The sequence below is a fragment of the Acartia tonsa genome, chromosome 12 (genome assembly GCF_053477335.1).
Source record: "Acartia tonsa isolate MP-2025a chromosome 12, ASM5347733v1, whole genome shotgun sequence".
Lineage (NCBI taxonomy): Eukaryota > Metazoa > Arthropoda > Copepoda > Calanoida > Acartiidae > Acartia > Acartia tonsa.
This window is the reverse complement of record NC_137271.1, coordinates 33,142,548-33,157,092: the sequence shown is the minus strand read 5'-3', so window position 1 is coordinate 33,157,092 and position 14,545 is coordinate 33,142,548. Positions and strand designations below refer to the sequence as shown.

Sequence of the window (14,545 nt, the reverse complement as noted above, 5' to 3'; positions counted from 1 at the left end):
AGTAGGGAAACATCGATGGGTGCAGGTGCCCTACGAGCAAATCAACCTGCCCATTAACCAAAGTAAAATCTTCAGGTTTCATATCAAACAAAACAGCTGCCTCCACAGGATTTATGGAGCAGATCGCCTCTTCAGGACCAATGAGAGGCACTACCACAGGTTCTAACATGTGATAATTCTTGTGTCGATCAACTAAACATAGCTTGACCGTCGGGAAACATTTAACTTCACCGTCAGCTAGAGAAATTCTTGCTGAACGTCCAGTAAAAGGTAACTGAAGTTTATTAACAAGTGACTGGGTTACCATTGAAGTAGTTAAACCAGTGTCCCACATGGCGTTCACTGGGACCTTCTGGCGATTAATATCAACGACGTCTAATTGCTGTAACATTAACATTAGGTTCGCCTCAGGGGAAGTATGTACTTCATAGACGGCGGCAGCCATATCAACACTCTCATGCAAAAGGTTGTTATGGGCCTGACCACAATTGTCCACTTTGCAACCGCCTATTACATCTGCCTTCGGGCAATCCACAGATTTATGCCCTTTCTGCAAACAAATCCAACAGCATCCAGCACTCTCCACAATACTCTTCCTGTCTGACACTGACAGGTCATGAAATTTTGGGCACTTGTAAAGTAAGTGCATATCATTACAGCCACTAACAAAACATGACTGCTTCATCTTAGATTTTCCAGGTTTACCTACGGCGGTAGCGGCTGTCACAGGGTTACCTTTCTTCTTAGAGGGGGTGTCCATATCAGTCGAACACCTCATTAAAATGGCGCCCCGCTGTTCTTCAATAATCTTCAACAGCTTTGGGACGTTTGGGACATCCATCGAGCCCAATGATAAATTGAGCTTATCTTGAAAATCACATGGCAACTTCTTGGATAACATTTCCAGAAGTATCACAGTCAACCACTGGCTAGTGGTAACTTCATCATCTTCATCATCTTTAGTCAGCTGCTCCAGCTGGCTAACTGCACCACCAAACTCTGCTAACATAGTCACAATCTGGTTGGAGTCCGACGGTTTAGACTTCTTCTCCCATTGGTTGAAAAGGCAGAGCATCTGACGTGTCTTTGACTTGAAACGCGCGTCAAGGTAAGCCCACTGAGATTCATGCGATTGAATCTGAGTTAATTGGAGTCTCAGCTCTTTATTTCTACAGACCTTCTCACTGCTCAACAATAACTGCAAATACGACGGGTCTTGTCCTACAGTAAGCTTTTTAAAAGTGTCTTTAAAACTTACGTAGGATGCTTCCAGGCCGTCGAAAGATGGAAGAAGACGTTCGTCGACACGATTCATATATCCTGGCGTGAACATAGAACCGGCGGCAAACTGTGATGTGCCAAACGGTGACACAAATGGCGATGCTGTCGAGGCACCCGCCGTCGTCGTGGGTGGCTTCACAGGTTCAAGCTTAACCTCAGCCAGCCGTTTCATCAAAGCAGACAAAGTGTTTATAATTGCATCAGGCAAGGGAAAATATGGCCCTTTAATAACTTTCACAATCTTCAAACATCGATCATAAAGTTCAGCTTGATGGTTAGGCAAATTATCACAAACAACATCAACAACACTTTGAATGTCACTAAGCTCTTCTATAGCATCAAGAGCATCTTTCAAGGCACTATAGTCTTTTTGCACAGTAACTATATCAGAATAAATGTCACTAAACTCATCAAGCTCTTGGATTCTCAAACCAAGCTTGCTAAAACCGCCCATGATGCTGTCGAACGTTTCGAACTTGTCGTGGACAAGGATTGACTCCTTAGTGAGATGTCTAACATTAAGTTCTGAAGTATCACTGACCAACTTCATCACTCTATTTAGCTCACTGGTTAGGGCATCAACGGCTGGACGCAGCCGCTTACTCAATTGTTCACCTTTATTCTTTTTAGGACCCATGATTGTCACTAAAGTTAACTGTACTGATTACGACTATAATAATGTGTGTTAAGGTATCACAACCAACACATTCACAAAACTTCACAGATATTTCTTAGTTGCATCTGTTCTGTCTTGTTTTCATTGTTTCGGAACGCAATACCTAGCCGTTCTCGAAATCTTAATCTAAAGCCCTCCGAATGACCAACATAGTGAAGTTTACAAATGTGTATTTATTACCATGAAAACAGTGAGTCTAAAACAAAAATATAAGAATTAAATACATAAAATTAATTGTTATTTTTTGTAACATCGAGGTTGCGTGATTTCAATTTAAGAAGAAATATAAAATTTCTAAAAAACTTTAAATTGGCACCAATCATATTAAACAGCATCAGAAATTGATAATTTTGGAATAAAATGATCAATAATATAAAGGAAAATATTCGTATGTCAAAACTTAGCAGTTAAATGGTCTATTTGTTGAAAAATTAATGATTTAAATTTCTTCATAAAATTATACCATTCTACGCTTATTTTCAAGAATTAAAAGATAAATTCTTACCACATATGATGTCAAACTAAGCAGGAAGGCTTATTTGAGATATTCCACACATCAGAGCGCATGTATATTCAAGCAATACATTATTTTCATTTACGTAGCTCCTCACGTGGGACTAATCAAAGGAAAAGTGCGCGTTTCTTTTGTCCGTTTACAAGCCACGCGCCGCGCGGAGATAGTTAGGAATGCCGCGTAACACACTCATTCTCTAGGAAATTTGGTGTAAGGAAACAGGGATTAATGGGTTCGAACTTGCCAGGGAATACAAGAAATACATACCGAAACAAGCTTTCATATTTAATGATAGTAAAAAATCGAAGATTTATAAATATTGCAATAGAAGTTCTTTTGAAGCCAAAGATTCTCTACAAGTATATGTCTTAAATGTAGGTATTAAACAAGTATTAGTTGAGTTAATTTTAAAATTTACATAAGTGCGTTGCTCTTTTATGGTCTAGATGACGGTTTCGATTCAGCGGTTACTGAGATTTTAAACTTCAGATTGCCAGACAGACATTGTTCTACTTTGTATTAATATAATATAAGATAGCCATAGACACAGTGTTTCGCACTATTAGGGCTCATCAGTATGGCTCAATTCATTAGAGTTAATTTTGCACGTGGCGGGGCTTGAACCGGGAACCCTTGGATTACCAGGCTAACACCCTACCCATTGCGCCATTACCCCATGACGAGGAAGGAATGAAATTTCGACCAGAGAGCTTAACCATCTCAATATGAGTTGGAGCCTTGTACTTATGGCTAATTAGTACGGTTTTCATTTCCCTGAGAGTGCTCTAGTTTAGCCTAATACCTGACCGAACGAGCATTTGTATCCATAGACACAGTGTTTCGCCCTAAACAGGCTAAGATAGTAAAGTTTACTAGTAATTCAAATGCAAGATTATTTCATTGTTATTCCTGCGCTACTTATAGCCATAATTATCCTGGTTTGAAATTATTTATCAATGTCATTTTAATGATATGTTTGTCTTTTATACTGGATTATAATTTATTTACTAATTCAAGGTTTTTTTTTTACATTATAGAAATTATATATTTCCTTGCTTTTAGAAATTTCATGTCTCTTAGAGCATTACTGACGAACAAATGTGCCAATTTGTTATTATACTGGATTCTCATTGTTACGGCGAATTATTTACGTTTTCCTTATGACGTAGCTTAAGGACAGACGTTTGTACTTTTCAAATTACATAGTAGGGTGACTAAAATTCTATACGTGTTCATTGTAATTCTTTATTTTTCCAACTTCTCAAAATGTATCCTTGTTATCACATGAAAGTCTGCACGTGAATAATTAAAAGAAGGGTTAGCCATAACTTCCGTCTAAATACTATAAGCAGATGAAACAGTTTTTTTTATGTAAAGCAGTTTTCGAAACAGAGAGCTTTTTGCATAAATGATGTTTCACCAAAGATAAATTGACCTTGTACTTCCTTTTGTAACTCTATATTGAGGGTGTTTGCGTATATCTGTCCGTCTGTATATATTTTTTTTTTATGTAAATGGTGAAATTGTCTCAAAAGTAAGCCATGTGACGTTATAAAAATTAGGGAATGAGAGGAGAAGTGGGAAACAAAGCCAATAAAAAAGAAATGGATAATATTACGTCATATGGCTGATTTTTGAGACGCAAAGTCCAGTAACCTTCTTATTGCCTTTTTAACTTTTTTTGCTACTCTATACATAGCAAATACATTAGTACATTAGCTAATATTATATTTATCTATGTTTTTTTCATCAAAGCTATTGTAATCTTGCTATGTTGCACTACTTATGGTCATAATTATGCTTATTGTCTCTGTCGACAAATAATAAAATTAATTATATTTGAAGTAAAACATGTATTTATAAAAGCAAATTTCCTTTTCCTGATATTTACGCCGATATTATGATCAACAAAAAATCTTATGACTTCAAAATGACAACTGACTCGTTATAAGTATGTTATTTTTAAAATCTTCAGACATGATGCGGTTTAGGCCTGAACTATCGGACAATAAGCAAATTATTTGAAGCAAAATTAATTTGTTGTAGCTTGACTTTAGAAAAGTGTTTGATAGTTAAAATAAGTTATGAAGAAATATTTTAAATCCTACATATAAAGAAGAAGGCTCTGATTTGTCTTAAGCTAAAGTTCACTAAAAATGTTAGTCCGAATGGATTGCAGTTTTCAGGAAAGCTTTATTCAGTCTTGAGTTGGGTTTAGAATATTTTTCTGACATATACTGCTCTCCCCTGGAGGTTAGGGCCGTAGCAACTAGAAATTTATTAAAGTTATTAACCAGATGTTTTTAACTTAAGAACCTCTAAACCGACCCTAAAAAGTTTCAGCAGCAAACAAATGATTTTATTAACATTTACAAAAAGTCTCCCAAAATATTTAATGCTAAATATTTTATTTTAGGAAAAAAACTTTATAGAGGTTGTTTCAAGGACTATAAACCAAGTAAGTTTTTTTTCATTTAATCGCGCAACAATGACAATTTTTAGCCAATGCCCATTTGCTATCAACCGTATATTCTGGACACCTTTTTTTTCCTGAAATATGTATTTAAAATTAGAGTTTTATGAATTAATATTACATGTTTCAACTATGATTAAGATAGTCTTTCAAATGACTGTGGAAATCCGAGTCTTGAACATACTTTCTAAAAAGTTAAAAAAAAAAATTGGGATCTATTGCAGTTCACGGTAAAATATTGCTGGTAACGAAAATTGCCAAAAATCTTTAAATTTTAAAGGCTGCTAGCTGCCAAACGGCTGAACGTACAGATCATACCCGCACACCATTTTAAGCGGTATAAGAAGGCCTACAAATAATCTAGAATAGCCAAGATCCAATGATGCACAGAGAAAGCTTCACTAAAGAAAAAACGCGTAAAATAGGCCTTTTTCGCGCATTTCTCTGCACTGCGAGATAATTATGCATTATTGATTTATGGCTATTCCAGATTATTTGTAGGCCTTCTTATGCAGCCTAAAACAGTGTGCGGGCATGATCTGTACATTCAGTCGTTTGGAAGCTAGCAGCCTTTTAATTCATAAATTTTTGGCAATTCGTTACCAGCAATATTTTACCGTGAACTGCAGTAGATCCAAGATTTGTTTGATCCCAAACCTATTTTGGTTTATAGAAGCTTAAAATAGGTCTGAAAATAATGTAATTCTATTTTTTTATTCGGCTTAATAACAGTTCTAAAGAATCAAAAGGTCCCCACATCATCTTTCTTCCGCTTATCAACAAAAGCATGTTGTTAGTGAAGCTTTATTTATAAACCTTTTGTTGCAGGTTGTTATTATAACTGTAGATGATCCTAAAGAAGGAAGTTTAAATCCTCAAGGACTTGTCGATACAATTGGTAAATATTATTCCAACAGGATTATTCCGACCATAAAAAGCGCAGCAAAAACAATCTTAATACATTTTATTCTATTAACCCAATAGCATTCATTTTACTAATACCTTACACCATTAAAATTCCCCATTATCTATTTTAAGCCTAGCCTCTAGTGAATGCTCTAACCCTGTGTGGCCCATTTCCTATGGGGTCCTACTCTAAAGAAACAAGATTGTAACTTTTCCCTATTAAGGGAAAATAAGTTTTTGGTCCATTAAACTTTCCCTGTATCCTTTAATAGCAAAAGTTTAAAAGAAATAGAACAATTCTATCTAGAATAATATCAAAATTATATATTTCCTTTTTAAGAAAGCATAAACATTAATTTGATTTTAATTTGTTTTAATTCCCGTGTTTAGTTGGCCTAAACAATGAATTAAAATTCCATCAATTACAATAATTTATTTAAATGAAAGTAATGTTTATCAAATTAAGCAAGGCTGACAACATCCATACAAAAGTAATAGCTTTTTTTTACTAGGAATAAAGGGATAAGACAATTATAAACAACCATATTTTGTGTAACTCAATTACCTTTTTTGTAGTAACTAAATAAATGGTGGAAAAAATGTATTTCTACAATTTTTCCTGTGTTCAACAATACCCAAAAGTTTTTAAAATCAAATTACAGAGCGAGCTTATGTATCCTGGAGAAAAATATCACTTTATGTCATATTTAGTAATTTATTGACATTACCTGCCATAATTAACAATTTTATTAAGAAAACGTGGAAACTTCTTGGTCAAGAAGGAACTCAAATACAGATATAAAAGGTATTTATACTATTTATAATACAAAGTAGTTCTTATCATAGACGTCCAAGGGGGGGGGGGGAAATTGGGGATTACCCCTTCCCCCCATTTAAAATTTACCCCTACCCTGGGGGTGCCTAACCATTTAGGAGGGGGTATTTATTCCCCCCCCCCCCCAACAATTTTGGGGGGTCAATAACATGAAAACCGTGACCATTTTTATTCATTGACTTGAATCTTCTCAAGGGATAATAAAATGTAAATATTAATGATTATTCACAAAATTATCCCTTTATTAGAAAACATCAGTGGTTGAAACTTTTGGACACTCAACCTAATAAACCGACCAATCAAAATTCCAACGTTGTTTGGGCAACGAATAATATAACGTTAGTGTAAAACTCTAGGAACTAGTGCAATAAACAGCCCAATTGCCAATTAACTGTTCTCTTTGATCCAAAATATTGGTAGCTTTTTGTCGCTAACCAACGTATTAACATAATTGTCCTTGTTTACAAATCTTTTATTTAATTTCAGAAGCCTTGTCTACCTCAGAGAGTTACAGCTTTGTAGGAAAGAGTTTCAAACATAATTATACAGAAGCTATTATGGTGTCTGTACCTCTGTAATACATATTAATTGTTAAAATAAAAAGTGCAAAGTCCTCATTTTTTGGGGGGGCTCTATTCTTCTTTTGTGGGGGGATGGAGTGGAGACGGTCTAAAAAAATCTTTAAAGCAGAAAAGTTTATATTTTCAGTAAAATATTGCATAGCCGTAGGGATTAGTTTTCTTGGGATGTAGTCACTTTCGTGGCAACGCCTCTTAAGTGCTGTTTCGTCGTATTTTCACAGTAGCTTTTGCGGGACCAATTGCCTAACCCCGCGGGCAATCACCTAACCCAACTTAACCTAATCTAACCTAAAATAACCTATCAAAAGCTATTGTGAATATACAACGAAACGGCCCTTAAGAACCGTTGATTTGAAAGGGATTTATACCAGTTTTTTTTTACTTTTCGTAGGAAATAGATAAACTTTAAAGAAACGATATACAGATATACTTCATCACTCCAAACAAACAAAGAATATCATATAAGGGGAAGGGGAGAGGTTATCACCTATAAAACACTTTTCATAAAAAAGTATGTTTTGAAACTCTTTTTAAAAACTCAGGTATGCTGAACAGGCTGAAACATAGAGGATTTCTAAAAGAAACTAAACTACCAATGGACGATTATGTGGAAGTGGAATAATTGGAATTTTAGTCTTGAAACTTTTCTGAAAGTGATCATTTTTGATCCTAAAACCAATGTGAAAACGCTGAAAATTAAGTGAAAATTCAAAAGACAAAAATAAATTTTAATGAATAAATACAAGTAATTATTTTTAGAATGTAAAATTTATCGCATTTAATATCATATAATATAAATTAATTAGGCTTTTTTTTTGCCTGAATCTAAAGATCTCAAAAATTACTGGTCTAAATTGGTTGAAGTTTTCAGGGAAGCTTTATTAATGTCTTGGGATAGTTTTAACCTATTTCATTAGAGTATTTTGGGACAATAATATCCATAAGTCGACTAATATTTCTTATCAATAAATAAAAAAATGAACAGCCGAAAAAGCAGGTAAAAATCTTCTGATAGATTCATCTTGTAATGCTTCTTCATGCTTTTGCCTATGATTAGGGGAATAAACAAATAAAAAGTCTTTCAGACTGACAGACAGACGTACGCAAATACCCTAATTAACGAGTATCTGTGTTACCTAATATTTTATTGTGCATTTTTGAAAATTTATTTTTTTGAAAAGTTTTAAATATAATGTATTATTATATACAATTTATCTATCCTAGATATTGAATTAAGTTACATTTATTATTTATTATTTAAATTTTATTTACAGTGTTACATATTATTATATTTTTTTGTATTGCTCGGCAGCCGCTAATTTCAGTTTTTGCAACATTTTAAAGCAATTGTGGCTTTTGATTAACGTACAAAACTGTTTAATCTTGTTATTACTACGTTTCTTAAAGACAATCATATTTTAGTTAATCTATAATTTTTGAATTATTTCCTTAATTGCCAACTTCTATATCTACTATACAAAGTGATTATATTTTCTCTAAATGAATTTTATTTGTCTTGAATATGATAAAAATTAATAAATATATCATTGTTTAAATTTGAAACTTTTTATTGGTGAAATACAGTCAATATTATTACAGTTTTTAGAAAAAAGGACAAAAAAACGTACATGGGGGGAGGGCAAAGGGATGATTTGCCCTTAAAAAATCTTTGTAAAACCAATAGCGTATCCTTGACGTTAAGACATGCGGAAATGTATTATGAATTGTAGAGCAGCTTCGCTACCAAAAACACAGCCTAATTAATTTATAATGTTATATTTTGTTAAGCGGCACATGTTTATATATATTATTAAAATATTATATAATTATATTCATATATAAAATAGAACTTATCACAAGAGGTTAATAACTTAATAGTGTCAACAATTTAGCACTCCTTTAAAAAGTTTTTTTTTCGGTTTTAGAAAAAGATCACTTTCAATCAAAAAAAATTAAAGTGCTGTAATAAAAGAAAAAATCTAAATGGTTCCACTTAGGATAAAATAAAGGAGATGGCATGAATGGAAGAAACTATGGACGTCCAAGCCCTTTATTTTTAGTGGGGTAAAATGACGGGTTTCAAATGTTTGAGGGGAGTAATCTAATGTATTTTTTTTTTAAATTTTGTTGGGTTAAAAAGAGCAGTTTCAAAATTTGAGGGGTTAAACATCCCTTTACCTCCAACCTTGGACGTGTTTGGATATAGGTTTGGTTGAGAAAAATCTTCCCAAAGCATTGTTTGCCAGAATCCTGGTTCCTTGCTTTCAGGGTCGCTTTTTTTTCTGGAGTGATTTTTTCCTCACTGAAAACACTTTTTTGAAAGGAGTGGTTTATTTATATCAGACATTGACAACAAATTTATTATTAAACAAGGATCATTACATCTTATAGCAGCAAAGCTTTGATCATGAAACAACATAAATTATAGTATACCCTAAATATAATTTAGATTCATGTTATATGTAATACCTGAATTTAATTCCTTTTAAATTTTCAATTTTGGTACGTAAAAGAGACTTTTATAGATTTTTGTTTGTTAATAAAACAAAAATCGATGATATAAATTTTTCATTAAAAAGGTAAAATAATTATTGACAAGAAATTGAAATAAGTAAAATAGTACAAAAAAGGTAAAAATTCAATAAACGTGAGGATGTATTTTCCTAATATAAACCAAGTATAAATAGGATAAATTTTCTTAAGACAATTTAAATATCATTTTCAATTACGGCTGAGCAGCAAGTGCAGCATATTTTGCGCGTTTGCCGAGCCTTCATTTTTTTTTTTAAATGTTGTGTAAAATAATGTCTTTTACAGTGTCTTTTTATCATGCGCAGTAATAATATGTGCTTAAGCAAAGTTTAATCAAAGCATAAACTTACCAAGTGCAAAAAATTATTATAGACTTTGAAAATATTTTTACAAAAAAATACTCTTGAAGATAATATATCAACACAATTGTATTACTAGAATGGCATTTAAAGGAAGATCTAGGTTTCAAGAAGTAATATGGAAAAAGGAATTTCTTTCTGAAAAATATTTTCAAAATCTAAAGTGTGCATGTAAATGTAATATGGCATCTTAAATATTTTTGTATCGAAACAAAAATAAAAAGAAATTAGTATTTTTGAGAACAGAATAGCAAAAAAAGCTAACAATTACTATGTAATACAAATTATTGAGCGATTAATTGGACATCACTGCAAAAAGAATTCACTTTTAAAATAGAAATATTTACTCTCCGAAAAGATTGTGAGAAACTATCTAATATAACTGACAACACATGTTGAAGAGGGAATTCTTATTTTTTATAATTATGACGAATTTAGCCCTTAACAGTCGGGCCCCTTGCCGCACCTTAATCGGTCGAGAGGGGGGGGGGGGGTCTTCAACGCCCCACCCCCTATTTTTTCAGTTCCTATTAGAGCTAGAGGGATACAAATTTATTTTGCAAGTCCCCTGTTCGATAATAAACGCCCCCCCCCCCCCCGAACGTTAAGGGTTAGTCGTTTAGCTACAATCAAATTTAGATCATAATCCCCCAATCTAAATATATTCAATTTAATTAATACAGAATACCTGCTTTTTGGAAGCTTAATGTAAAGTATACAGCTAATATCCAGAAATAAGGTATTTGTGATAAATTATAAATCAATTCTTTTTGTAGTGATCTTTTTTTAAAATTTGAACAAAATGGTTGTTAATGAAGTAATAGCAAATATGAGAGGTATTCACAAATTACAATATTCTATGATTATTAGAATTTTTAGAGTATTATTTTATATATAATAAAATGCATTAATACAAAAGCAACAAATTAGCAAAATTGGTTATTGCTTAAATTATAAAGTTGCTAAGTATAAATGAATACAAATAATTCATGTTAGTTATCAAACAAAAAAAATATTTCAAAATTAGTTTAATTGTTAGTTACCGTAAAATATTTGTAAAAACTGAATAATCAAGAAATATTAGTATTAGTGCGAATATCCTTAACACAAATGCGTAAATACAACATTTTTCACCATCAACATCAAGCAGATTATTACTTAATTCAGAAGAAAAAAAACATTAAAAATGAAATAAAAAAAAACTTGGTGAAAATAATACGCCAAAATGGCGGATTTCAACGACGACATTTTCTGGAAAGAAAATGGTTCGCGGATTTTTCTTATTCACTTTCGCACTCTCTCTTCTCCTTGCAGTTTCTGCAGAGGAAGAGGTGAAGGTAGGGGTAGCAGGGCTTGCCAGGGTTACCACCGCCCTGCAGCTTAACAGCACAATCCTAAAACAATAAAATTTTGATTCTGATTGTTGTTGTGTATCTTATTGGAGTGATAAATGACGATTCATGGTTTTGAAATGGTAGTTGTCCTACTTTAAATCGCCTAAACCTTCATGGTAAGTGACCGAGGGAATTGAAGAATACAATATTATTCTGCTGAATAACTAAAAATGTTTTCAGGCAAAGAGAACCATCTTATGTAATCAACATTTTTACCACCATCTGCAAGATTTAGAGTGTCCTAACCTCTCAAAACATTCTTGAGTTTAAAAACAAGTTTAACTAACCCTGGTTAAAAAATTTCTATCGTATCTGACTTAACTTAACCTAACCTAAGATGATATCAAATGATTAAGATGATACATTTGTAATTTCAGTTTAGTTTTGTATACCTGACATTTGAAACAGCCAACATGAAAATCTTTATCCAGCGCTCTTATTCTTGGGGCCTAAAAAATGCAACAATTAAAATGAAAGTCAGTGGCGTGCGAAGCACTTTGTCTAGGGGGGGGGCATTTTGAAGATTTTGTAAAATTTTGCCCCCCCCCCCTAAATCAAAGTGCCCCGGGGGGGCACTTTGCTTTAGGGGGGGGCATTTTGATTATATATACTAATTTTAATTAAGAGCGTTTTAAGGGGTGGGATTATTTGATTATGGGCCTCCTAGTCCTTATCCCTTCTTCCCCATCCCTTCCCCCATCCCTATTTCCCATTTATATCCCCCATCTCTTCCCCCCCCATCTCTTCTCCCCCATCCCTTCTCCCCACCCTGCAATGACCGAAGGGAAGGGAGCTAGAAAGCATCTTCGAAAAAATAGTACAGAAGATAAATTAACCTTTCACCCCCCCCCCCCCCCCCTCCACAACAAAACATTTTTAATGGGTGGAAGGGGATGTTATAAAATCTCAGCAGGAAGGATGAATAACCCCATTAAAAAAAATTGGGGGGGGGGAGGGGATAAAAACACTCATTTTGGAAATAATTTACCAAAAATTAACCTAATACCTATAAAAAAAATGATTTTAAATATTTCTTTATTGTATAAAACAAGGATGACAACATCTTTAAGTATCAAAGCACAAAAATCATTAATAAGAATACAGACAAGTAGATTTAAAGAGCATCTGTTGAAATAAATATATATTTTAGGTAGAAAAAGTCAAAAATCCTTTTTCCTGTATGCTGTGTGATGACAGTCAAAGTAAATTACATGCTGGATGCTCAAAACAGCGAAAAAAAATTTTTTTTTTAATATTATAATCCACAAAAAAATTTATCGTACCATAAAAACCAAAGATATAATGAACTATGTAAAAAATAAAAAAAAATTACTTGTCCTTTCATTGTGATAAAAAGCAGAAACCATTTAGAAGGGCGCGAAGCACAAATTTTTTTCTTCAAATATGCAGGGAGGGAGGGGTTTTTGGGCTGTTTAGTACACTAGTCCCCAATATTTCATAGCAGAAACCATTTGGAAGGGCGCGAAGCGCAAATTTTTTTCTTCAAATATGCAGGGAGGGAGGGGTTTTTGGGCTATTTATTACACTAGTCCCCAATATTTCATAGCAGAAACCATTTGGAAAGGCGCGAAGCGCAAATTTTTTTCTTCAAATATGCAGGGAGGGAGGGGTTTTGGGGCTATTTATTACACTAGTCCCCAATATTTCATAGCAGAAACTATTTGGAAGGGCGCGAAGCGCAAATTTTTTTCTTCAAATATGCAGGGAGGGAGGGGTTTTTGGGCTATTTATTACACTTGTTCCCAATATTTCATATAAAAATTTCTTATTCGTTGGCTCAACAACTTTGGGGACTTTAATGGAATTTTGATTGGTTGGTTAATTAAGTCGAATTTCCATACATTTCATCCAATAATTGTAATCTATATAAGGGGTAATTTTGTGTATCATCATTGGGGATGTACAAAATTTCTTTGGTAAAAAGTTTATATTATACAAAATAAAATACTTCCTATAACCTGGTTTGTTATGTTCAGTGAAAAAAGGTTATAACCTAACTGTCTGGTTGGCGCGAAGCGCCAAAAAATTTTTTTTGAGTATTTCTTGATCTTTTTTTTTGGAAACTGGGATAGTTTTGCTTTTTGTAGGGTAGGGGGCAAAAAGGGGCATTTTTGTTGACCAGGGGGGGGCAAAATGGGGCATTTTTTAACATTTAGGGGGGGGGGTAGGGGGGGCGGTTGCTAGGGGGGGGGGCAGAGGGGGGCGTTTTGGTCGCTAGGGGGGGGCGATTGCCCCAAATGCCCCCTTCGGTTCGCACGCCACTGATGAAAGTAAATTTATATAATTTGACAATGTAGATATAAAAAACGATGACAACGTACATAAAATAAAGAGCTTAACAAATCAGAACAAAAGTAAAAGAGAAAATTATCAATAATAAAGAAATAGTCAATTGAAAATTAAAGAAATACAACACTCTTCTGTTCAATTGTCTTATTGTCCTGTGAATCTTCATTTCAAACAACTAGTTTATAACTTTGGAAATGTCTTGTAAATTATTTCACATTTACCTTAGTTTCTCCAGGTTTAGGCACAATTGGCTTCTTGCAGTAATAACACTGGTTGGCAAATTTTCTAAAACAATAATTTATGATTAAAAGTCAGATGTTAGTTGGAAGGTTCCTAAGAGATCTCATCAATGGAGGATATATTTATGTACATCCCTAAATTATTCATTTCAATCATATTTTTTTTCAATAATGAACTTCAAGAAGGTGATTTTGCGGAGGTGAGTGGAGGTATCCGCCACCAAAATAGCCAAAAAAAACTTTAGATATTTTACTGAAAAGGAGCGCCAAATCGATTTAGAGGGAAGCGAGTTCTTTCTATACAGACAGACAAACAAAAATATACCCTGACATCCTGTTTCTTTTATATATGGATTAATTTACCTGTCATAATCTTTGGCACAATAAATGTTGTTCTGTTTATCTAGGGATACTTGCTTCCCATGCATGTTCTCTTTACATAACT

General features: G+C 33.5%; 2 protein-coding genes and 1 long non-coding RNA gene across 3 annotated transcripts in view; 2 read left to right on the top strand and 1 right to left on the bottom strand.

Annotated features, from left to right (window-relative positions):
- The window catches only part of LOC145333304 (uncharacterized), a 35,154-nt gene extending 29,507 nt beyond the window's left edge, over positions 1–5,647 (top strand). The window contains exons 16-17 of the mRNA XM_080178430.1: positions 4,888–4,929; positions 5,618–5,647. Coding sequence (XP_080034556.1) covers positions 4,888–4,929; positions 5,618–5,647 — 72 coding nt within the window. The remainder of the gene's footprint in view (positions 1–4,887; positions 4,930–5,617) is intronic.
- A 122-nt stretch (positions 5,648–5,769) lies between these two features.
- Positions 5,770–7,208, top strand: LOC145334357 (uncharacterized). The gene is made up of 3 exons (XR_013884818.1): positions 5,770–5,842; positions 6,605–6,655; positions 7,172–7,208. It is a non-coding gene; the product is annotated as an uncharacterized LOC145334357 (long non-coding RNA).
- Positions 7,209–10,924: 3,716 nt separating this feature from the next.
- Positions 10,925–14,545, bottom strand: part of LOC145334313 (uncharacterized) — a 68,742-nt gene continuing 65,121 nt past the window's right edge. Inside the window, exons 34-37 of the mRNA XM_080179722.1 lie at positions 14,464–14,543; positions 14,083–14,146; positions 11,944–12,000; positions 10,925–11,551 (exon numbers count right to left, since the gene is read on the bottom strand). Coding sequence (XP_080035848.1) covers positions 11,438–11,551; positions 11,944–12,000; positions 14,083–14,146; positions 14,464–14,543 — 315 coding nt within the window. The 3' untranslated portion in view covers positions 10,925–11,437. The remainder of the gene's footprint in view (positions 11,552–11,943; positions 12,001–14,082; positions 14,147–14,463; positions 14,544–14,545) is intronic.